We start from the raw sequence: 24,218 nt of genomic DNA on the forward strand, positions 1-24,218 counted from the left end.
TACACCTTGCTAGTACCAGGTTCTTCATGGCGTAGATTCAACAAGGAGCTGGAAACATGACTAACAGATATTGGTTCATACCAGCATGATAGCATCGGCAGCACAATTGCTGCAGATTTGATGGTATTTAATGAATGCATAAGATCGGTTTGATATCAGGTGCTTTGGTTCCTTTGTGAGTGGAAAGTTCCAAAATATTCTGAAAATGAGAAAATGGGCCGTATTTAAAGATTGGAAAACAAGCAACTAGAAAAAACATGTAAACTGAAAAAAATGAGAAAAATGTCCTTTGGAGGTATTTTTCACAGAGTAATGTTTCAGTTGATTATATTCAGCTTCTGATTTTGTCCACATGACATGAGGCACCATTGGCCTATCTAGATCTTTATAAATATAAAGCTCTAGGTGTGTACATGAGAAAGTCTGTGAATCAATAACAACTGATAGCTTTTTACATCTAAAAAATACCAAACATATTATAGTTGATACTAACAAAATAAACAAAAAGATATATACAAAACTAAAATGGATATAAATATATAAAACTAACCAAAACAAATAATTCACTCTGAAAATTAACTGAAAAACACTGAACACAAACTGGAAAAACAACATATGTAAAACAGACAACATGAGACTCATTTCATAAGCTGGACTTCCCGTTCCTCACTGCAGCTCTGTGACTGACGTTGACAGGGTGCTTTGTTAATGACATCCAAATGTAGTGGCCAACTCTTCCTCTACCTCATCTTGATCAAACATGTTACAACAGCTATGAATTTATGAATAGAAGAGCCTCATTTTTAACTTTTAATCTTCATTGTCAGTAGATTCAAATTGCGTATGTCTATGTGAAATCATCGATTTAGATTTTAGATTCATACATCCAACCGTTTTTCTTCTTAAAGGTACAATGTGGAAAATATCCCTGCTAGCTGTTAGTAGGTTGCAGATCATAGTCAGCTGAATTCAGTTTTCCTGCACTTCTCAGTTGAAGTGCATAATCCTAGCTACGGTGGCTGCTGTAGGACAAATAAACTTGACTGCTGTAAAAATAGTGTAGGTTGTTACTCCTCCGTTTACCTCAGTTATGAATGTGCTGAGTCTATTTACTCTGGAGGAGGCTGTGAAACTTGGTTATATGAGTCTGCTGAGTGTATCTTTCCTCTGTAAAAACAATCAGACTTTCTAAACCTTTACTTCACAATTACTCAAGTATGAACTCTTCTACTTACCAACTCTCTTTCACATACAAAAAGCAGCTTGGTGAGTTAAATTTGCCATAAAAGTAAATTAAATTATACACTTTAAATAGAAAAGCTGTAAAATAGAAATCTTCATGGTTTAAGGTTTCCTTACATGAGACTGGAATAAACATGACACAAAGATGAAATTTCAAATACATGTATGACTGTTATATGTACTGTATTTCTTTGTAAGTCTCATCATACTTTTTCATGTTGTGGTTCAAAAAACATTAATCATTATGAAAAATGTGATGCTTACAAAATAAAGGAACATTTGCGTATTTTTAAATTGTGAAACAGCATTTTTAACTAATTTTAAACATGATAGAGAAGTTTGTTGATCGCTGTGTTAGAAGAAACAATGCTGAGTTGGTGTGACAGGACAGATTATTAGCAGTTTTAACCCACAAAGTTAATCTGCAGCTTGTTCTTCGGCTGCTAGTTCACCTTTCCTCAGCTGTTGTTTTTTTGGTATTGACATTTTTTTTCTTGCCATGACTGAAGACCCTTAAAACAAACACACAATTTTCCTTTTTAATGTAACGATTTGTCAATATCTTTTTCAGTCTCTTTGCACGTATGTGGGTGCTCAAGCTTGTTTCAGCATGCACTGCATGAAAGACAGTAAAGGAAGTCGAACAGATGGTAAGTACGGAGGAACAAACATTGATCAGACACACAATAGAAACTATTATAAACATAGGAGGATGTGTAAACTACTTTTTTTTTTTTATCCAGGATTATTTTAGCAAACCTAAACCTAATTACTATTCCAGCTTAAACTACAATGTACTATACTATGCACCAATCCTCTGCATGTTCTTCCTTATTTACTGTTGCCTGGCAGCTCCATAATTAAAATTATCTGTCCAATAGAGCCACTATCCCTCCACTGCACATGTTGTTTTATCGTCACACTGGTCAACATGGTTGTGGTTCCGATACACTACAGCAGTGATGAAGGAAGAACAAGAAGAATCGTTCTTCCTAAAAATACTGAAAGCACTTCCTACGCCAACAGGCACTGCTGACCTACTGCCTCTGAGGGCATTTAAACACAGTGTACTGTACTTGTGTTTGGTATCGCCGCTGCAAAACAGCTGATCATAAAACTCTACAGCTGTTCTCTACAACAAATCGTAAATCTTCATTCTAGTAAAAAGAAAGAAAGAAAGAAAGTGATGTATTTTCATAAAATGTTTATTCAAAAACATAAACAACACCACCTGTTGGTTATCAGTTGTTAATGTTATCCGGCCATATCACTCAAACTTCAATGAAAGAGCATTAAATTTAGGTCAGAATAATGAGTAATATCATAAACTAAATATGTGATATTAGCAGTTTTAATTTACGTTTACATAAATAAACAAATGTATACAAATATGTAACTGTACATGCTTGTGAATTATTTCAAACTGAATTTCTGCTTTTACTGTGGCCCATCTGCAGTACTTTGGAAGCCCACCAGGGGGCCCCAGCCTACACTTTGGGAATCACTCATCTACATCTTAACTGGTTTGGACCCTCTTATGCTTTCAAAAGTGCTTTAATTCCTCTTAGCATTAATGAACTCATATGTTAACATCGCACAGTTGCTGCTGGTTTGTCAGCTGTAAAAACAAACATCGCAATGGAAGAAAAGAATTCATGAAGCTTTGATGCAAGGAATTAGATTAAATTAGACACTTGAGGTGACTGCTTTTTTTAAAAAAAAAAGTAAAACACGTTTATAATAACATACACATGCACCTCAATAAGCAATATGTTTAATGTTTCAAAAGAATTTCCATTTTAGATCATGTTTTGGATGAAAAAAAAGCTTTTGATGAATTATTCCCATCACCTCTCACTTTTATGTGCTTAGTCTACACATACAGGTATGTGTATAATAGTGAGAGGTATGATATAGTGTTTAGTGATTATAGTGATATAGATGTCAGGGCATTTACTGAATCAACACTTGTGTCTGTTATTACTGTAGGTGACCTTGGTTCTTTGGTTCGGGCTTGTTACCTGCTCAAATGTATACGAGTCACATGTTAAACCATTTATTTATATCCTCCATTCTTTCAATAGATCCGATGTACTTCAGTAAAATTTCAAATCATTTTTCAAAGTGAATTTTAGGAATTAAGCGCATCTTAACAAGGTTACAGACGACAACTCAAAACAAGGACCTACAAGATTGTCTTGGGATTAATGAGTAAGCAAACTACCATGCATCTAAACTAAAAACTTTGTTTAACAACTTATTTTCAGACCTTGTAAGAAAAATTATGGATGTACTCATTTATGCAGAGCAAACATTTCCAATAACCATTCTGAGCTTCTTAGATATTGCCCTGTGCTACACTATTACCGTGTTATAGTTTAACTAAAATTAGTATTGAGCCTGATAGAAACTAAACTCAAGTTAATAACTTTTCTCTGAAAGTACCTGAATCTGTGTGTTACTTTCAGCTGCTCCCTTCTCACAAGGGTTGTGTGTTTGATTTGCTAGTATTATTTTGCATCTCCTGCAGGAAACCAGTGAACCTCCAATTGAATGTGTTAGCAATTAAAATATAGAGCCACTGAAAAGTAATTGAATCTAATTTGGAAAATGTAAAACTGAAAGAAAACAAAAATTATTAAAACCCCCACCAAATACAATATAACAACAATGTTGAAAAACTGGACTTGATTTGACAAAGAATATGTATAAAATACAAAACATAAAACTTATATGAGCTGAACTTCCTGTTCTTCTCTGCTGCTCTGTGGCTGATGCTGACAGTCCAAATATAGAGGCCAGCTCTCTTTCTTCCTCATCATGTTACAGCAGTTTGGAAAGTGTTGTTTTAGCTACAACTTTTGTTTAAAACGTTTGTTAACAAGAGAAAGTCAGTAACAATATGGCAATTATTTGATTTCAAAAACAGGTTAATTTACTTCCTTTTTTCTTTCTAAGTAAAATTAAAATACTTTTAATGGCATGTTTTTTTTTAAATATACAAAAATCATAAAGCAGTCTTCATATTTCAATATATTTATATATTTACTTATATTTTTACTGATATGAACATCATTATTAATATTATATTTTCAGAACATCCAGGAGTCATGTGACGTTGTACTGCAGTATTCAAAGAGTTAAGGCTTTTTTCTTGCAGATCCATCGGTTCTGCTCACTACAGCTCACTGACTTAAATCCTTGATTTGTGACAGAGATTGCACACTGACCATCAGTAGGAGACCCTGGGATCCAGGCACTAAGAAAAATCACAGGTTTGATGAAGGGGAATCAATATTGACATAAAATAAGACATAATTAATTTATCCAGAATTTTCAAAAATATTTAAAATTATTTTTGATTCAAGGTGTCTCTTACCTGTTAGTCAGATTCCTTCCATCCACCCACTTCCAGTTCCCATCTTTGACTCTCAGACCAATCCAGTATCCATTGTTTCCTGAACTATCCCAGCTGTTGTCACTGATATAACTCTGAGAATAGAAAGAAAGTTTTCAGAGATATTAAATAGATCACATATCATATCAATAAATATATATATATAATAAATATTTTTCCTAAAACATTGTGGCACAAATTATTTTTAGATTAGATTTAGAGTCCCGCTGGTTTCTCATTACCTTTTCTGTTTCATTATTCACAACAGCCAAATCTGAAATCTTTCCTATACAGTCATCTCGAGCACCTTTCCAGGTTTTCTGCTTCTCAGAAGCTTGAGGATCATCAATTGCATAGCAGCCTGACTGGAAGGAAAGCAAGCCAGCCTGACAAATTTTACACTCTCGGTCTGCAAGGATAGAGATCAATTAATAAGCATCACTGCATATTTATATTACATTTGGTATTTTTGTACAAATATATTTGGAACATACTGTTTTTTTCTTTGGGACAGTAGGCATCAATGCTCCACTGAGCTCGACTAACATTGAGATCAATCCATTGTGTCGTCATCTGTTGTATTATTTCTGTTAGGTTTTTCTTTTCTGTCTCCAGCTCCTCATTTTTCTTTTTGAGCATCTGTGTCTCTTCAGTAAAGTTTGCGATCTGTTTTTCTAAAACTGTGGAGACTATAAGGTTACAAACAACAGCAGTTAGTTGTATTTTTTTAAGTGGTTTGAATATATTTACATGTTTCTTGTAAATTAGTGCAAAAATAACTATTACAAAAACACAATCAAATATAAATCATCACACTACTTTGCCCTTACACACGTCAGACCAAAGTGTAGTTTTAAAGTTATACTCACAGTAGAGTCGAAGGACCATAATTAGTAACAGAATTCCCCAGCATGTTGCTAATGATGGAAAAGATTTATTACAAGACGACTTCTTATCTGACAAAAAAAAAAAAAGAAAAAAAGAAGAGGTTATTTCAACAACCAAAATTATTCATAGTTTTCTTTAGAATACAATGAAATGTGTCAAAGATCCCTTATTATTTAAGCATTGTTTTTTTATGTACAACCACAAAATGCATATTGGAGGCAGAAAGAAATGATTTAACTTTGGAACAAATCTATAATCACAAAGAAAACTAAATCAGAAAACCTGAAGGCAAAACTAAGGCTAAACCTTGTTAAATGTAATACAGACCCCCAAAACTCAGAACACTATATATACAGAAAAAGACAAAAATGTAAACACAAAAACTCCAAACTCAGACAAAAAACTCAGGGTCAATGACAGCTTTTGTCATTTCTGTTTTGTATCTTTGTGGGAGATATTACATCTTAAAAAATGTTGTTTGAAAAGCCCTAAAATTCAGAAACATAGTCAAAACTTGTATTCCATTGTATAATATTTTTATTTATTTTCAGTCAAAGGTTACACAGTTTTAAACATTTAATTCCTTTTCATGGGTACATTTCTATTTTAAATACTCTGTCCACAAACGGCCTTTGGTAAGAATTGCTTTACAAAGTCCAAGAACAGAGATGAACAAAAATATGACTGATATCTGGTAATTTATTCAAAAGTGTTTTATGAAAAATCTATGTCAAGAGCTTATAATATTCAATTAAACATAATGTTGGAGGCAGATCTGATTATAGACAGAATTCCGTATTACTTCAGTTTCCTCAAAGTAGTAAACACATTAGTGCAACACCTTGATGCACGAACGCCAGTCAATTAAAAGTTATAAATGCTGTTTTAACAAAGATCTTTCCTGCTGTTGTCAGCTTGAAGAAGGAAACTAAAGTATTACAGGAGTCTTTGCTACAATGTCTCCCGATCTGTCTCAGCTGACTGCATGTCTGACCATGGTTTCATCAATTATCACTGGTCAGTGTTCATTACAATATGCATATTGTAGTCAGTGGTGCTAGTTTCAGTCATTATGCAAATGCAGTGTTTTTTAAGTTGGAGAAACCTGCATTCAGCTGAGAATGAAGAAGTCACAATGAAAGGTTTTTCTCAATGAAAACGCGACGTCCAGATGAACAGAATCAAGTTTTTTGGATTTCCTGATTGAGCATGCATCAAGACAAGATTGTTCATTGTATCTTAATTATATTATGATTTCCTTTCATCTTGTGTTCTGCTTTGCCCTCAATGTTTATCCTAATTTCATGTTCTTCTGGATAAAGGCCCAGGCAGGCAGGCAGGCAGTCAGTCAGTTATTCAGTCTTTCTTTCTTTCTTTCTTTCTTGGAGAGAGAATTTTGTCATGTTTCGTATTGAAGAACTGTGTTTCCTTAATCAAAATAAAATGTTTTAACATTAATTTTGGAGGTTTAAATTGCTTGGGTCAACTTGAGAGCTTTAATTTTAGATTTACAAATCTAACCTGTCTTTCACAAAATAAAGGTGTTGGCATGAAATAATGACTTGGTGTAGGAAATGGCAGGTGTATCAAAATATCAGTGAGAATGTGTGTCATTGTAGCACGGTGGGCTTTGAAATACAAGGCCCACGATCTGAATAAACTCCAATAATTGTGGATCTCATGCTTTTCATACGATGCACAAAGTAATATCAGCTGATCGCATTGAGAGCAGAAGAACAACCAATAAGTGTGATTGATGGGCAGGCAGACTAACAATCCCAGGGAATTGGACTACTGGAAACCAGCTCTCGATTCCCATCCCTCCTTCCAGTTGTGTTAACACAGAGTGATTTTGTTTGATTTTTGTTGTTGTCGTTTTTTTAAACTCACCATTTGTATCAGGAGTTTGTTGAGTTGCTTCATTTTCAACCTTCATTTCTTCACGTGCAGCTTCCTTGTCCTGTTTTACTGAGAGTTTGAAGGGTAATTGGAGTTAAGCAGTTTTCAAACAACCACAATTTTCGTAGACTTTGGGTCATTCTGAATGAACAAAATGTTTTTGCTCAATGTTGACAGAATTCAGCATCTTAAATGTACGTTCAGACATCATAGCTCTTTTTAAAAATGTATTTTTTCTCTGGAACTTTGCCTTAGATTGTACAGGGAAAGTTTGCCTTTGATGTGGCAGCACATATCTCAGTATCTGACCCACTGGATTTGCTTACAGTCTTTTTTTACTCTTTACTATTACTGAAGAAAACATCACCTAAACCAACATGACTTGAAACAGTAATCACATAGAGATGCAGACTTTGATTCACATCAATAGCCCTGAGTTTTAGAAAATCTTTTTTGATACACTGCATTTGAAAAGCTTAGCTTAACTGCTGATTGTGTTTGTTTGTTAGTTCTTAATATGACCTTCTCCTCTGCCGTAGTTACTGCCCTGCTGCTGAGTTTTTTGTGACTTGTACACTGAGAAATACCACAGAGCATGATAATAAACTGCTGATTCACCAGTGTAACTCTGTCTCTTCTAACTAACCTCTGTTTTTGACATATACACTCACTGGACACTTTATTAGACACGCATTGCGTGTCTAATATACACTCACTGGACACTTTTCCTCCTGTCTCGAAGGCTCTGAATTTAAACAATTTATCGACTTCCCCACTCACTCTAAAGGACACACCCTGGACTTTGGTCTGCTGTTCTGGTCTTACTCCCTCGAATCTTTCTGCTACTGAAATCCCCATAACTGACCACTTCCTCCTTTCATTTAACCTCACTCTCTGCTGCTCTTCTACCAAGCCAACCCGTCTCATCTCGTTCCGCAACATCAAGAACATTGATATGGACATTCTCACTACCAGTTTGGACAATGTTCAGATTCCGGACTTCTATTCTACTCCTGATGATTTGTTGTTATATTATAATAATTGTCTACGCACTGTCCTTGATTCTCTGGCTCCTGTAAAAACCCACTCTGTTTCCTTCACTCGCTCTGCTCCCTGGTTTACCTCTGACCTCCGAGCTCTGAAGGCCAAAGCTCGGCAGCTAGAGCGTAAATATAAGAAATCTGGTTTAACTGTTGATTCAGAAATCTATAAATACCATGTACTTCAGTATAAAGACTCCATTAACAAGGCCAAACAAAGCTTCTACTCTGGTATTATCAGTTCTTATGAGGGTAATGCTAGGACTCTGTTTTCAGTTTTCAACAAACTAATTCTACCCCCCAACGCTTTACCACCGCACTTCTATTCCTCTGAAACATGCAACTCCTTGATGCTGTTCTGGACTACGAAAATCGATAACATCCACCAGCAACTCAGATCAAATGTTGTGTCTACGCCCTCTCCAGAACCTTTTCTCCTTTTTGAGCCGTTTTCCACTTTTCATCTTCCTGATTTATCTGATATTTCCGAGTTAATATGTAAATCAAAACCTGCCACATGTCATCTTGACCCCATGCCCACGGGGCTTGTGAAATCCTGCCTCTCTTCTTTACTCCCACTCATCTGTGCTATCATTCACTCTTCTCTCACCACCGGTATCGTTCCCTCCTTATTGAAGACTGCTCTAGTCACTCCTATACTGAAAAAACCTTCTTTAGATCCTAACAACTTTAACAACCTCCGTCCGATTTCCAATCTACCCTTCATTTCTAAGATACTCGAAAAAGTGGTTGCAGCTCAACTTCATTTACACCTGGTTAATAATAACATCTATGAGAGATTTCAATCTGGTTTTCGCTCATGTCACAGTACCGAAACTGCTCTACTTAAAGTCACTAACGATCTCTTAATCGGAGCTGACTCTGGTCTTCTCACCATTCTCGTCCTTTTAGATCTGAGCTCAGCCTTTGACACCATTTCTCACTCTGTCCTTCTAAGCAGACTTTCCTCTCTCGGCATCTCTGACACACCCCTCGCCTGGTTTCAATCATATCTCCTCGACCGTTCCCAGTTTATTCAACTAAGATCATTCCGCTCTCGTCTATTCCCCGTCACCTCTGGTGTACCCCAAGGCTCAGTTTTAGGCCCTCTCCTCTTTATAATATACATCCTCCCTCTAGGTACCATCTTCCGCAAATTTGATCTTCAGTTTCACTGTTTTGCTGATGACACCCAGTTATATCTCTCTTGCAAACCTGATTCCTCCCTCCCACCTTCTTCCCTTACAGAATGTCTATCCGAGTTAAAATCCTGGTTTACCTCTAATTTTCTAAAGCTCAATGAGGATAAAACTGAGATCCTCCTTATTGGCACCAAATCCAACCTTTTGAAGGCAAACCATTTCTCACTCACCATCGATAACTCCACAGTTCTCCCTTCTCCTCAGGTTAAGAGCCTTGGTGTCATCCTAGACAGTACACATTCTTATAAATCACACATCAATAACCTCACTCGTTCTGCCTACTTCCATCTACGTAACATTAACAGATTGCTTCCTTCTCTTTCCACCCAGTCTACGTCCATTCTTGTACATAGTCTTGTTACCTCCCGTATTGACTACTGCAATTCTCTTCTGCATGGTCTCCCCCAAAAATCCCTCCATAAGCTTCAACTGGTTCAGAACTCTGCTGCTCGCATTATCACCAGAACCCCCTCCTACCAGCACATCACCCCTGTTCTTCAGGAACTTCACTGGCTCCCTGTGAAATTCCGGATAATTTTCAAACTTCTTCTGCTCACCTTCAAGGCCCTTCATAACCTCGCTCCTTCTTACCTTTCTGACCTGTTAACCACCACTTGTTCTGCCCGTTCACTTCGTTATTCTTCTTCTGTCCAGCTTACTGTACCTTCCTTCCGCCTCACCACCATGGGAAGCAGAGCTTTCAGCTGCTCTGCTCCCAGGCTGTGGAATTCTCTGCCCCCTGAAATAAGAAATATTGGTTCTCTCCCCCAGTTTAAATCCCAACTCAAAACTCATCTGTTCAAATCTGCATATTCACTGTGAATCCACTGTTTATTCATTTTATCTTGTGCTTTATTTTATTGTTCTTATTCTGCCATTGTTTTACTAAGTGTTTTATCCTATTGTAAAGTGTCCTTGGGTGACTTGAAAGGCGCTCATAAATAAAATTTATTATTATTATTATTATTATTATTATTAATGCTTGTCCTGAGATGACATTGGCTTTGCCTTTATAACTCCCTTAATTCTTCAACAAGGTCCAAGAAATATTCCTGAGATTATTTTTATTATGATAACATCTTACACTTGCTGCAGATTTGCCAGCTGGAAATCCATGATGTGAATTCCCCACACCACACAGAACTAATGAGCCAACCACAAGGCATCAACTCATTGCATTTAGATATGTATATAGAGTCAAGACAACCTGCTTAAGTTCAAACTAAGCCTCAAAATAAGGAAACCAACTCCCATGCTCCCTGTTTTTCATGAAAAAAAAATCACAAAATGTTGACGCTTGTGGGGAAGAGAATAGATGTGTCAAGGCAAATAAGACACTTTTTAAACCATGTGGAGCAGCTCTCACCATTAAAAACATGATAACTTTAGTCAGCTTAGTCAACTTTAGATTTAGTTGTGTTAATGCTGTAAAGCGCAGGATTCTTTATTTCGATGTGGTCCTTCATGAAATTAGCACAAAGTATGTGGAAGCGGTTAAAAGCCACAAAAACATGCAGAAGCAACTAGAATAATAAAGAGAAACAGGAACATTATTGTGTGAATGTTACACAGCATTTAAATGTAAATTCAAGCTAGCATTCATGAAATTGTGCTCCACACATTTTTTGGCCTTTGACTACTTCCACATACTTTGTGCTATTTTTATGTAGGACCACAAGAGAAATAAAGACTCCTGTGCTAAATAATAATATTGTGTAATATAATGTGCATCTGTAAATTCATTTATGAATGGGTTTTAAATTATTCTATTTGTTTAAATATTAATAAAGTAAGTTATTTTTTTAAATAATTTAATTTAGAATAAAAACACCATTTATAAATAGATATTTCAAAATGAATTAGTCATCCATGAATAAATGCTTAAATCAAAAATTGATTAAAAAACATATTTTCAAAATCTTTTTGAAAGGTTGATACTGGACTGAAATCTGGTGACTGTGGAGGCAGTTTGACTATAGTGAACTCACATAGTGTTTTATCTGGCTGGAATCAGCCAAAAGAATTGTGGGTATGAAGAGATGGACATGTTCAACAATAATACACAGGTGGATTGTGCCATTTTTATTTATGCTCAGTTGGCATAAATGACCCAAAGTGTGCCAAGAAAATACCCCCCAAACCCTTACAGCACCACCACCAGGCTGAGCTGGTGATACAAAGCAGGATGGATCCATAATTTCATTTCAATCAATGTAAATGAATAAAATCAAAACTTTACTAACAACACTAAAAAAAGTCAAGCTGATATGATAACAATATGCAAAATACACAACATGAGACTTCAATTATAAGCTGAACTTCCTGTTCTTCTCTGCTGCTCTGTGACTGATTAACAAAGTCCAAATGTAGAGGCCAGCTGTCCTTCTTCTACATGTTACAGTAGTTTGAACAGTGTTGTTCTTGGCTTGACTAAAACATTTGTCATTAATATAACATAGCTTAACAATAACTATCATTGCAACATGAAAAAATCTCAGTGCAGATACTTCAGGGAACAACTGTTTGATCTGAAGTAATGCAGTGCCCTCTGTTGACCAGTTATTATCATCATTAATATTATATTTTGAGACTGAGACTATCCAAAAGTCCTCTGAAGTTTTACTGCAGTATTCAAACAGACAAAGCTTTCTTTTTGCAGATCCATCGGTTCTTCTCAGCACAGCTCAATGATTTAAATCCTTGGTTGTGGACAGAGATTGCACAGTGACCATCAGAAGGAGGCTGGTTGATCCAGGAGCTGAGGAAAACAACAAATCTGCTCAAGGCTGATGGACACTGGTACACTGTAATTGATTTATCACAGATTTGGGAAATACTTGAAATTTCTATTGATTCAAAGTGTGTCTTACCTATCAGTCAGATTCCTTCCATCCAGCCACTTCCATATCCCATCTTCAACTGTCAGACCAATCCAGTATCCTTTGTTTACATCATATTTCCAACTCTTTTCATTGACAGTTTTCTGAGGACAAAGAGAAAGTTGTCAGAGATATTTAGACAATTTGCTCTAAGAAAGCTTTCAATCTAAAGAAATTACATTTTTATTTTCATGAAGTCTGTCATAAAGTGTCCCACAGTTTTCTCAGTACCTTTTCTTCTTCATTAATAACAACAGGTAAATCTGAAATCTTTCCTCTGCAGTTTTCTTTAGCTTCTTGCCAGGTTTTCCATCCAGCACTGTCAGGATTATTAACTGCATAGCAGCTGGACTCAACATGATCCCATCCCTTCTGACAAGGCTTACATGTTCGTTCTGCAAGGATAGAGCTCAGTTAATAAACATCAGTGCATATTTCTGTTAAATTTGGTATTTTTGTACATGATATATTTGGAACATACTGCTATTTTCTTTGGGACAGTAGACATCAATGCTCCACTGAGCTCGACTAACATTGAGCTCAATCCATGGTGTCATCATCTGTTGTATTTCTTCTGTTAGGTTTTTCTTCTCTGCCTCCAACTCCTCATTTTTCCTGCTAAGGTTCCGGTTTTCTGCAGTCAGGTTTGTCACATTTTTCTCTAAGACAGTGATGACTTGAGTCAGGTTGTTCATCTGGAGTGTGAGCTTGGTTTGGTTCCTCTTCAAGTCTTCATTGTCTGAGCTGAGTTTGTCATTGAGATTTGTCAGGTTACGATTGACAGCGTTTAAAGTTGTTTGGTTTTCTTTCAGTTGGTTCAGCTCAGTTTCATCAATCTCATGAATTGATGTGACATCTGTGAAATTTAAATTAGCTTTCAAGACATGGTAATGATGCAGTTTTCATTTTCACATTTTGTTTTTATAATTTTACCACTGCTTAAAGTATTTTCTCTTCTGTTCTAATAAAAAAAAATTTTACTAGCTACCTTTTTTTTTCTTAAATTTTATGACAAAATCTTTTAATATGAAACCCACAATTCTATAATTGGTCTAATATTTCCTTAATGGGTAAAGGAGATGAAAATTCCCACAATGCAATAGAGGTTCTAATTTTATGAAAATGTTATTAAAAGTATAAAAGTGCATTTTTGTTGGGGATTCTTTTGGTAATGTAGCTGCAGACTGGTTGTGTCAGCAGTCACAGCATAAGGACTGCCCTAATGACTACTGTTATGTTTCCTTGTGTATCACATTAAAACCACTGTATTCAATGTTATTATAGAATATTTACAATGTAAAATTGCATCAACTGCTTTGTTTGGGATCATTTCTTGGTTTGCATATTTTTGGGGGGAATTTGCATCTAAAAAGAAAAAGTTAAAACTGAAAAATCACAAGTATTTTTTAAATCGTCAAAAATATATTAATCAAGAAATTAGTCTTGTTTCCTGAACAAAATGTTGTTAAACATTGTTTAACAACATTTTCTTGTGACCAATATAATTCATCTAAAGTGCTGTTATTTATGTCTAAGACTGAGTTAATGCATGAATGTTTTCATACTTACGATAGACACTGACTGCTATGATGCCCAACACCAAAATTATACAAAGTGTGCCCAAACAACAAGCCAACTGCTGATAGTGGCGACATCTGCTGTTTGATTTCTTGTCGGACAAGAATTCTGCAGGGGCTAAACAGATAGAAATGCAGTTAAGTCCAAAATTTTTTTCTGTACATTATCACAGTGAATTTTAAATGAAACAACCCAGATGCAGTTGATGTGCAGACTTCCAGCTTTAATCAGTGGGTTGAACAAAAAGATTGCATAACAATTTGAGGAACTAAAGCATGTGGAGGCAAATTTCTTTTCTCATGTATTACTCACATATTTTAACATATCACATTAGTTATAATATCACTTTATCACTTTACCATAGTAAGAGCACTCCTGTCACCAGTTTGCATGCATGTGGAATGTTAACACAGTGAGGCCATTGTAATGGGAGATGTTAAACAGATAGTGGGACTCCTCCTTATCAGGGATGTATATCCTTAGGTGACGGCCAAGCTGAAAACAAGGTCATAATTCTCTCTGTGAGAGAGAAGGTATAGCCCCCCTGTGAGAGGGGCCAACATGGAAGAGTTTGTGGAATGTTCTTTGTCTGTGTCTCTGTATATAAGATGTAAGGGCGGTGGCCACAATTCAGAGATGGTCCTAGTGTTTCACTGGGATGCTCTCTCCACATTGCAATGGCACTGGGTGTGTTGCAGGTTATTGTTACATTTTCCATAACAAGCATTTTTGACCCAAGTTTAAAAGTAATTGGACAAATTAAATAACTGACACCACAACATCACATCACAGCTAACATCGCCACGTGCTGTTTCCTCATTTTAAATGGCCTTTCAGGCCTTTACTGCAGCAGATTTCAGTTGCTGTTTGTTTGTGGGCCTTTCTGTCTCAAGTTTAGTTTTCAACAAGTTAAATGCATGGGTTAAGGTTCAGATGTTTTACTTTTTTCTCAGGATGTAACAAACTGTATATTTTGTTGCTGCTTAAAGTATTTTCTCTTCTGTTCTAATTAAACTTTTTTTGCATACTGCAGCATCTCAAGCCCTCCAAGGTATGGAGGACTATCTCCCCCCACCACTTCCCCTGCCAGTGGCTGATGCCCTCAGACATTGGTGTATTGGTGGTTCTCGGTGTTCGGGGCTGGGCGCTCAGGTATGCACCTCACTCCCGGTGGCTTCTTGTCGGGGCCTGGTGCCTGTGGCTCGGTCGGGCCACTTCGGGGGGTGGGGTGCTCGGTCACTCTGGCACAGCTTGCTGCCGGCGGAGCTCACGGGCACGTCACTGCAACCCCCTCTGGCTTCTGCTCCCCGGCTGCTGGTGATCCCTCATCTGGGGCTCTCCTCAGCTCTTTCTGGGAGAGTGGCACGGTTGCCCCTCTGTTGGTCTTCCTTGGTCTCTTGTGCTCTGGGGGTCTCTGGATGTCTGGAGCCTGGATCTCCTCCATACCTGCTTCGTGCCCTGGAGGACGGGGCTATGGCTCCCCACACCCTCTAGCAGAGGGTTACATGAAGGAACCTTTTGAATACAAGCACGCCCATGCTCACAGGTGTACACACAGGTGCTCACGGATGTAAACTACACCCTTTTTTGGCTGCTACCTCAAAGCACACTGTGCGTTGTTGATCTTACGTGCTGCACAATAATATTCAATATTTAGTATTTACTGTTATATACACATAGATTATTGCAATGATGTTGTTTATTATCTTGCTCTCTTTTTTGCTTGTTTTCTCTTTTTTTTTCTCAACAGGTGATCCAGGTGATATATATATATATATATATATATATATATATATATATATATATATATATATATATACATACACATATACATATATATATATACATACATATATATATATATATATATATACATACATATACACATACATATATATACATACATATATATATATATATACATACATATACACATACATACATATACATACATATATATATATATATATATATATATATATATATATGTATGTATATATATATATATATATATATATATATATATATACATATATATATATATATATATATATATGTATATATATATATATATATATATTTTTTTTTTTTTTTTTTTTTTTTTTTTTTTTTTTGCCCCCCTAACTTTTTTTTTGTGCCATTTTTCACCGTTCCTCATCCCCGCTGTTTTTCTTTCCCTCCCTCCCTCTCTTTCTTTCTCCCTTTCCTTTCCCCCAGTCATGTCTGTCCCATATGTAACAACTGAAAATAAAATAAATAAACAATAAAAACAAAGGTCAATCAAATGGACCAATATGGCAAGGCCGGGATGGTCCACTTGGTAGAGTGAATCCATTGGGCATCTTTCTTGGCCTTTAGACAACAATTCTGATGGCAAAATAACCAGGCGGGGAAAAATGAAGAAATGCTTTCATGTTTTTCATTTGACTACTCACCATTTGTGACAGGAGTTTGTTCTGTTGCCTTATTTTCCACCTTTACTTCATCATACACTGTTTCTTCCCTTTTAACTGAAAGGTTTAAAAATGAATTAGTAATCACAAGTTATCAAATAACAGGACATTCTAATGCTCATTTCATTATTTGGACTTAATATTACAGTATCTTTAATCCATGTTTTCCCCCCTGTCTTATAACTATTGCCTAAGAGGAAGAAAGGATCAACTGCCTTAAAAACCTTTAAATATGCTTCATTACATTCTTCTGAAATCTTTTTTCATTTTTTGGTCACATTGTATTCTTCGGTGCAGGTTGCTTAAACAGGAAGTGAAAATAATAGTGTGTGTCTTCACATCCATTATACTGAAAAGACTACACAAGTACTCTGAGTTTATGAATCTCTTTTTCTTTACACAGTGCATTTGAAAGGCTTAACTTACCTTCTGATTTTTGTTGTTGGTTAGGTTTAAATACAACTGATGAGTAGTTAACCTCGTCCTCTGCCATCCTTACAGTCTTTCTGTTTGGTTTTTTGTGACTCGTAGACAGAGAAGAGTATTGTATTTGAACCACAGGGCATAAATGAGAGAAGCTGTTTTTTCCCCCCCGAGTCTGTTTCTAACACCAACTTCTGCTTTTGGCTTTGAATGTAATTTGCATACATGTCTGGCTGGAAGAACCTCAAACACTTTACAGTGTGATGAAAGGATAATACTATTACTGTGAGCGGTGAATATGTTGTGAACAGATGGCTAGTGTGTACATTAGACTTTAAATGTTAATTTACTATAAACTGTGAAGCAAAATAATTCAATTTATTGTCCCTCAGTGCTGTTTTTTAGGAGTTTTTTTTCCAACTTGGCCCATAGACTATATGTTTCTATCTGTAGTTTGGCCCAAGGGTTAGGGTCTTTGGCATCAGCCTAATTATGGTTTCTTGTAGATGGTGTAGAGGTGGGACCAAGTCATTGTTTTGCAAGTCTCAAGTAAGTCTCAAGTCTATATCATCAAGTCACGAGTCAAGTCTCAAGTAAAGTCAGGCAAGTCAGAGTCTTAAGTCAAGACAGACTACTTTCAAGTCAAGTCCCAAGTCCTAAACTTTGAATTTCAAGTCCTTTCAAGTCTTTTTTTAAACAATGTTGCAGTTATATGTTAAATGTAAATAATAGACCATGTGTTCTTTTTTAAATCTGTATTTATCTCAACACCTGATGAAACAAGTGAACTTACAAAATATGCACAAACTAATTCTGAAGTTGCACCTTTATAATGTACAGCTCAATTAAACGTTGCTGCAAGAATAGTCTTCCTCTAAATTACAAATTCACAGAATAAACATTCAGTGAAAAATGCAACAGCAGAACTTCCTGTTGAAAAAAAAAGTGCTGCAATTTCCTTATTTACAAAACAATGAACCATCGCAGTAAATTTAGTGCAGTGTGCTTAGCTTAGCCTCTCTCTCTCATCTAGTCTGTCACAGGTGTGAACATGTGTGTTTGTATGTGTCCATGTGTGAGTGACAGAGGAAAAAAACAAAAACATTATATATGTATATATATATATAAATATATATATGTAAATGAACGATGAACAAGAATGTGCACTTTAAGTTATTTCAGTTAACTATTCTGCACTGCATTTGCAAAAGACCAAATTGGCCAAAAGTCTGTCAGTCATTTGTGCACGATGAGGCCATAGAATGATGCCACCATAGCTGAAAACTCGCTCCACAGGAGCACTACATGCAGGTACTGCCAAAACTCTGGTGGCCACATGAAACAGAGAAGGAAGAGTCTGCATGTTCATTGCCCAGAACAAGGGGACGTTCTGTCCATCAGCAATATCCAGGTAGTGACTTAGCTGTAGAGCTGGACTCTTCCCCACATCTTTCTTCTGCCTCTTACAGTAAGCAGCAAAGAGTCCTCCATCTTCACAGTCCTCTTGATGTTCCTCACCAGGAGTCACAGGTTTCTCTGACTTTGCAGGATCTGCAGCATCTTGCAGAATCAGATCTGGCAAAACAAATTAACAACAGCAAAAGAGCCTTTCTTACAATTTTAGACAAAAAAATACAGAAAAAAATATACACTGTATTCAATCTTTACCTTTAGCTTTTTGTGTCACCTCTGTCTTTATGTCACAACTGCCCAACACATGGTGTTCCACCCACAACAGAGAAAATGCTGGATCCAAAGCAGCTACTTTAAGGTACACTGGATCTGAAAAGGGGGCAGTGATCCCATCTTCTGCTCTAGCCATTCGCACACTGATAAAGAGTCCAAGAAATCTTTTGTTCAAAGATGCTTGGAGACTCCTGACCAGACCACTCAGGAAACAGACTTGAGGCTTCAGTTTCTCAAGGTGGTGATTGAGGGACAGCACGGATGGAACAACAACACTGATCGTGACTAGTTTCCCACTTTGTGTCAAATCTGTTGCGTCTCCAAAAGGCTTCAAGATGTCCACCATCTCCTTCAACAGGTTCCACTCTCGTGTTGTGAATAATAACTCCTTGTGCCCAGCCATTTCAAGAACAGCGCAGAGTTTTAGATGTTCACATTGGAGAGCTGCATTTACTTGTCTCAGTGTTAAATTCCATTTTGTGATTACAGCAGCAGGGATCCCTTTCTGTTCACCTTCAAAAACATATTTGAATGTTGTGCTTGTGTGCAGTAGAGAGCTGAGCTTAGATAACTTTGAAAGTGAAGGAGATGCCACTTTGGTCTCTGACAAACCATCTCTCACCACCAGCTGAAGTGTGTGCGTGCAAAACACTGCAGGCACTGTGTCTTTGCCATAGCAGCACCTACTGTTTCCTGATCTTCCAAAGGTTAAATCGTGCCAGAGCTCTGGATCATCAAGATGATCACCGTCATCATCATGTTCCTCAGCTTGCTCAGTGGGGAAGCACACAGTGAATGCTCTCCACATATTGGCAGCATTGTCACTAATAATTTAGTCTTGTTTATCTTTGATGTTGTATTCATCACATATAGCTTCAAATTTCTCACAGATTCTTTCACCAGTGTGTAATCCTTTGCAGTGGTCAAAGGCCAGCAGTTTGGATTTCCGCTGCATCCTCTCTGTCTCTTTCTGTATCCAGTGCACAGTGATACCAAGGAAACCCCTCATCCTTCGGTCTGACTAAATGTCCACAGTGACTGAAACATGATCGGTCTCACTCAACTGAGTTTTTAACATTGAACGTCTCTCAGCAGCGAGGTTCTCTGTTTTTGATGTAATTGTTCTGCAACATACCGGACTGTATTTTCTGTCAACTACTGTCAGAAAGTGCAGAAAATTCTTGTTTTCCACAATAGAAAGGGGCAGGTTGCAACCAATAATCAAGTCACTTAAGATCTCAAGATGCCAGCAGCAAACCAAACCTAAACCTAGTGCAGCCCACTTAAAAACCATAAATACCAGCAGCCCACCCAAATCTTAAATCTTCATTCTAATCAAAAGAAAGAAAGTGATGTATTTTCCTGAAAAGTTTATTCAAAAACATAAACAACACAGGCTGTTGGTTATCAGTTGTTAATGTTATCTAGCCATATCACACAAACTTCAATGAAAGAACATTAAATTTAGGTCAGAATAATGAGTAACATCATAAACCAAACACCTGATATTAGCAGTTTTAATTTACTTTTACATAAATAAATAAATGTATATAAATCTATAACTGTACATGCTTGTGAGTTATTTCAAACTGAATTTCTTTTTTTACTGTGGCCCATCTGCAGTACTTTGGAAGCCCACCAGGGGGCCCCGGCCCACACTTTTTGGAATCACTCATCTACCTTAACTGGTTTGGACCCTCGTATGCTTTCAAAAGTGCTTTAATTCCTCTTAGCATTAATTGAATTCACATGTTAACATGTTCAGTTGCTGCTGTTTTGTCAGCTGCAAAAACAAACACTGCAATGGAAGAAAAAAATTTATAAAGCTATAACTCAAGGAATTAGATTAGATTAGATTAAATTTGTCGAGATGAACAGAATAAGTCCAGATGAACAGAATCAACTTTTGGAGAGATTAAATTAGACACTGGAGGTGACTGCTCTTTTTTTCTATAAAAAACATAGTAAATTCACATGCACCTCAATAAACAATATTTTTTCTATGATTTTATGTTTGAAAAGAATTTCCATTATTCCCATCCTATCTCACTTTCTTGAGCCTAGTCTACACATACAGGCATGTGTATGATACAGTGAGAGGTATGATATTGTGTTTGGTTAGATGTGAGGACATTTATTGAATCAATGCTTGTGTCTGTTATTACTGTGGGTGACCTTGGTTCTTTGGTTCTGGGTTGTTACCTGCTCAATTGCAGATGGGTCACATGTTAAACCATTTATTTATAACCTCCAGGCTTTTAATAGATCAGATGTGCTTCGGTAAAACGTCAACTCGTTTTTCAGAATTAATTTTAGGAATTAAGCACATTTTAACAAGGTTACAGACGGTAACTGAAAACAAGGACCCGCAAGATTGTCTTGGCATTAAAACTATACAAAAATCATAAATCAGTCTTCACATTTTAATATTCTATTTATAAATTACATTAATATTTTTTTTATTGATATTAACATCAATATTAATATAGTAGTTTCTGAATATCCAGTAGTCTTCTGAAGTATTTACTTTTCAGCATTCAAACAGACAAAGCTTTCTTCTTGCAGATCCATTGGTTCTTCTCATCACAGCTGACTGATTTAAATCCTTGGTTTTGGAGAGAGATTGCACAGTGACCATCAGAAGGAGATGACTGGTCGATCCAGGAGCTGAGGAAAGTAACAAATTTGCTCAAGGTTGATGGACACTTGTACATTGTAACTAATTTATTCCAAATTTGGCAAATATTTTAATTGTCTCTTACTTATTAGTCAGATTCCTTCCATCCAGCCACTTCCATTTCCCATCTTCAACTCTCAGGCCAATCCAGTATCCTTTGTTTTCATTATTTTGCCAACTCTTTTCACGAATAATTTTCTGAAAACAGAGGGAAAATGATCAGAGATATTTAAATACTTTGCTTAAACCGCTGACTGAGTTCAGATCTATTTAACTAAGTCTGTAATAAAGAGTCTCTCTGTGCTGTCATTACCATTTCTTCTTCGTTAATTGCAACAGCCAAATCTGAAATCTTTCCTCTGCAGTCTTTTCGAGCTTCTTCCCAGGTTTTCCATTCACCTTGGTCAGCATTATTAGTTGCATAGCAGCTGGAATTTAATTCCCAGCCCTTCTGACAAGCGTTACACTTTCTGTCTGCAAAGATGGAGATCAATTAATAAACATCACTGCATATTGCTGTTAAATTTGGTATTATTGTAGGTAATGTAATTGGAACATACTGTTATTTTCTCGGGGACAGTAGGCATCAATGCTCCACTGAGCTCGACTAACATTGAGCTCATCCCATGGTGTCGTCATCTGTTGCGTTTGTTCTGTTAGGTTTTTCTTCTCTGCCTCCAGGTCCTTATTCTGAGTCTTCAGCTCCTCATTTTTCCCTTTAAGTTTCTGGTTTTCTTTTGTCAGGTTTGTCACCTCTTTATCTAAGACATTAAAGACTTGAGTCAGGTTGTTCATCTGGAGTGTGAGCTTGGTTTGGTTCCTCTTCAAGTCTTCATTGTCTGAGCTGAGTTGGTTGTTGAGTTTTGTCAGGTTATGATTGACAGCATTTAAAGTTGTTTGGTTTTCTTTCAGTTGGTTCAGCTCAGTTTCATCAATCTCATAAATTAATGTGACATCTGCAAAATTAAAATTTGTTTTTTAGAATATGGTGGATCTCAATTTATTTATTTATTCATTTATTATCATTTTACTACTGTTTAAAGTATTTCCTCTTCTGTTCTAATTAAACGTTTTTAGTTTAGTCTTTTTTAGATTTATTTAAATCTTTTAGTATGAATTAAATCCACTCAGATAATAAAAAGTATAAAATGCATTTTTATTGGGACTACGAAGGTAAGAAAACGTAAATTAACCGACAAAGAAATGCTAGCTAACGTCAAATGCAAACACTACGTTACTCCGCTATGTCCTTCATTTGATGTCAGTTCTCTACATTACATGTTTTCTTAAACGGTGTTTTATGTCGTCCTAAACTATAGTTGAGGTTTTCTTAACTGTCACTTTTGTAGTTAGACACTGTTATAATGGCGTTAGGTAGTTGGCTAACTATGGAGGTAGTTAACTACCTAATGCTACTCTTGCTAAGTGTAAAATATATATGTTTAAGACATGCTGAAATGAGTAATACAGAAATAATGCTAATGGTACTTGTATCTTTATTCAGTGTCCAATAAAGACAGGTTGTCAGGGGAGGTCGGTGTGAGAGCCCTGTGCTACAGGTCAATGAGGAAGAGTGAGGCACCACACAGACTAAGTGTAGGCAGGAAGCTGTGTAAAGTTGTTAATCCCCGTTCAGTGGGGTTCAGTTCATTTAAGCATTAGTTAAGTTCATTCCTAAAGGCCCATCAACTTGAATGTTTTCCTTGTCTCCCTGCTTTATCACTCCTAATTTGACTAGTCAGATAGTTAAATCAACGTGTGTTTGGGTGATCAGAAACATTTGACAACAAGTTAATACTGCAAATATACACAATCTAAGTTATTACAGTTATCAAGCATGGTTAAGTTGTTTTAATAGGGAGAGAAGGAAACACTAAGCATTCAGGAGGGTGCGTAACCATAACACTGAACTATGTTCCTGTTCGGCTCTTCCATGAAGATGTTACATTTTTAATTTTCGTTCTTTCTTCTTAGATTAAGCTTCTGGATTCATCGCCGGTGATACTGACACATAGCCAGTGCTCCTGTGTGGCAGGCGCTGTTATGTGCAATCACACAGTGGCACTGCTCTTCCAAACAGCACACTACTCACAACTCAGAGTGCCGGTTGTCCCCCCTGTGCATAGCTGCACGGAATCTGAACAGCAATGGCACAAGCCACGGACAGTGGTAATTTAAATGAGGTTAAAGTTTTTGAATTAGTCCATGTTTACATATGAACAGCAACACCATCCATAGTAAATGTGTCTTCTGTTAGGGTGTGAAGCCAGGACCCATCAACTCCATGATCTTCACTAAGCCGGTACCAAATAGGATGGCCCAGACTGGAGTACGGTAATTAGATTTGTAAAATTTGGTTTCACGTGTTACAAATGTATGTTGCTATTTTTTTCATACATACATGTGTCAGAATAGGTATTAATTTACATACAACATTACACTTTCTGAAGACGGCTAACTCAGTCATGTACATATACATCCCAGTCTCTAACTTATGCACCACTGTTTTACACCTTTTAGTTTTTAGTTTAGTTGTTGTTCAGTATAACAACCTTCTCCCTTACATTATTGTCATTGATGTTTTCTTTAGGAGTGGCTTCTACAGAGGCATGGTGGGTCCGTTACCAGATCCCTGCTTGTTCAGAATAACGGAGGCATATGCAAAATTTAATATTGAGGACAGGCCACTTGTGACCACAATGAACATGAGACCTGACAAGCCCCTTGTGGAAAGTGCCTTTGGGCTGGTGCAGGAGGGCAGTGTTCTGTCATATCAGCAGCCGGTTTTGACAACCCGGTACATCACACTACACCGCGATGCACCACCAACACCGCACTTGCCTCTGGAGGGGTA

General features: G+C 36.7%; 2 protein-coding genes and 1 long non-coding RNA gene across 3 annotated transcripts; 1 reads left to right on the plus strand and 2 right to left on the minus strand.

Annotated features, from left to right (window-relative positions):
- Nucleotides 1-11,716: 11,716 nt before the first annotated feature.
- Nucleotides 11,717-17,243, minus strand: LOC309717061 (uncharacterized protein). The gene is made up of 7 exons (XM_082551310.1): nt 17,005-17,243; nt 16,561-16,635; nt 14,117-14,242; nt 13,029-13,403; nt 12,779-12,942; nt 12,539-12,651; nt 11,717-12,426 (listed from the first exon to the last, which is right to left on the minus strand). Exons 1-7 carry the CDS (start codon nt 17,069-17,071, stop codon nt 12,300-12,302), a joined length of 1,047 nt encoding a protein of 348 aa, XP_082407436.1. The 5' UTR covers nt 17,072-17,243; the 3' UTR covers nt 11,717-12,299.
- Nucleotides 17,244-20,908: 3,665 nt separating this feature from the next.
- Nucleotides 20,909-22,243, minus strand: LOC309717057 (C-type lectin lectoxin-Phi1-like). The gene is made up of 4 exons (XM_082551304.1): nt 21,925-22,243; nt 21,678-21,838; nt 21,450-21,562; nt 20,909-21,354 (listed from the first exon to the last, which is right to left on the minus strand). Exons 1-4 carry the CDS (start codon nt 22,157-22,159, stop codon nt 21,225-21,227), a joined length of 639 nt encoding a protein of 212 aa, XP_082407430.1. The 5' UTR covers nt 22,160-22,243; the 3' UTR covers nt 20,909-21,224.
- A 1-nt stretch (nt 22,244) lies between these two features.
- On the plus strand, nt 22,245-24,023 carry LOC309717058. The gene is made up of 2 exons (XR_014279619.1): nt 22,245-23,698; nt 23,955-24,023. It is a non-coding gene; the product is annotated as an uncharacterized lncRNA (long non-coding RNA).
- Nucleotides 24,024-24,218: the final 195 nt, after the last annotated feature.

This window comes from Aulonocara stuartgranti (assembly GCF_965226115.1).
Source record: "Aulonocara stuartgranti genome assembly, chromosome: 11".
Classification (NCBI taxonomy): Eukaryota; Metazoa; Chordata; class Actinopteri; order Cichliformes; family Cichlidae; genus Aulonocara; species Aulonocara stuartgranti.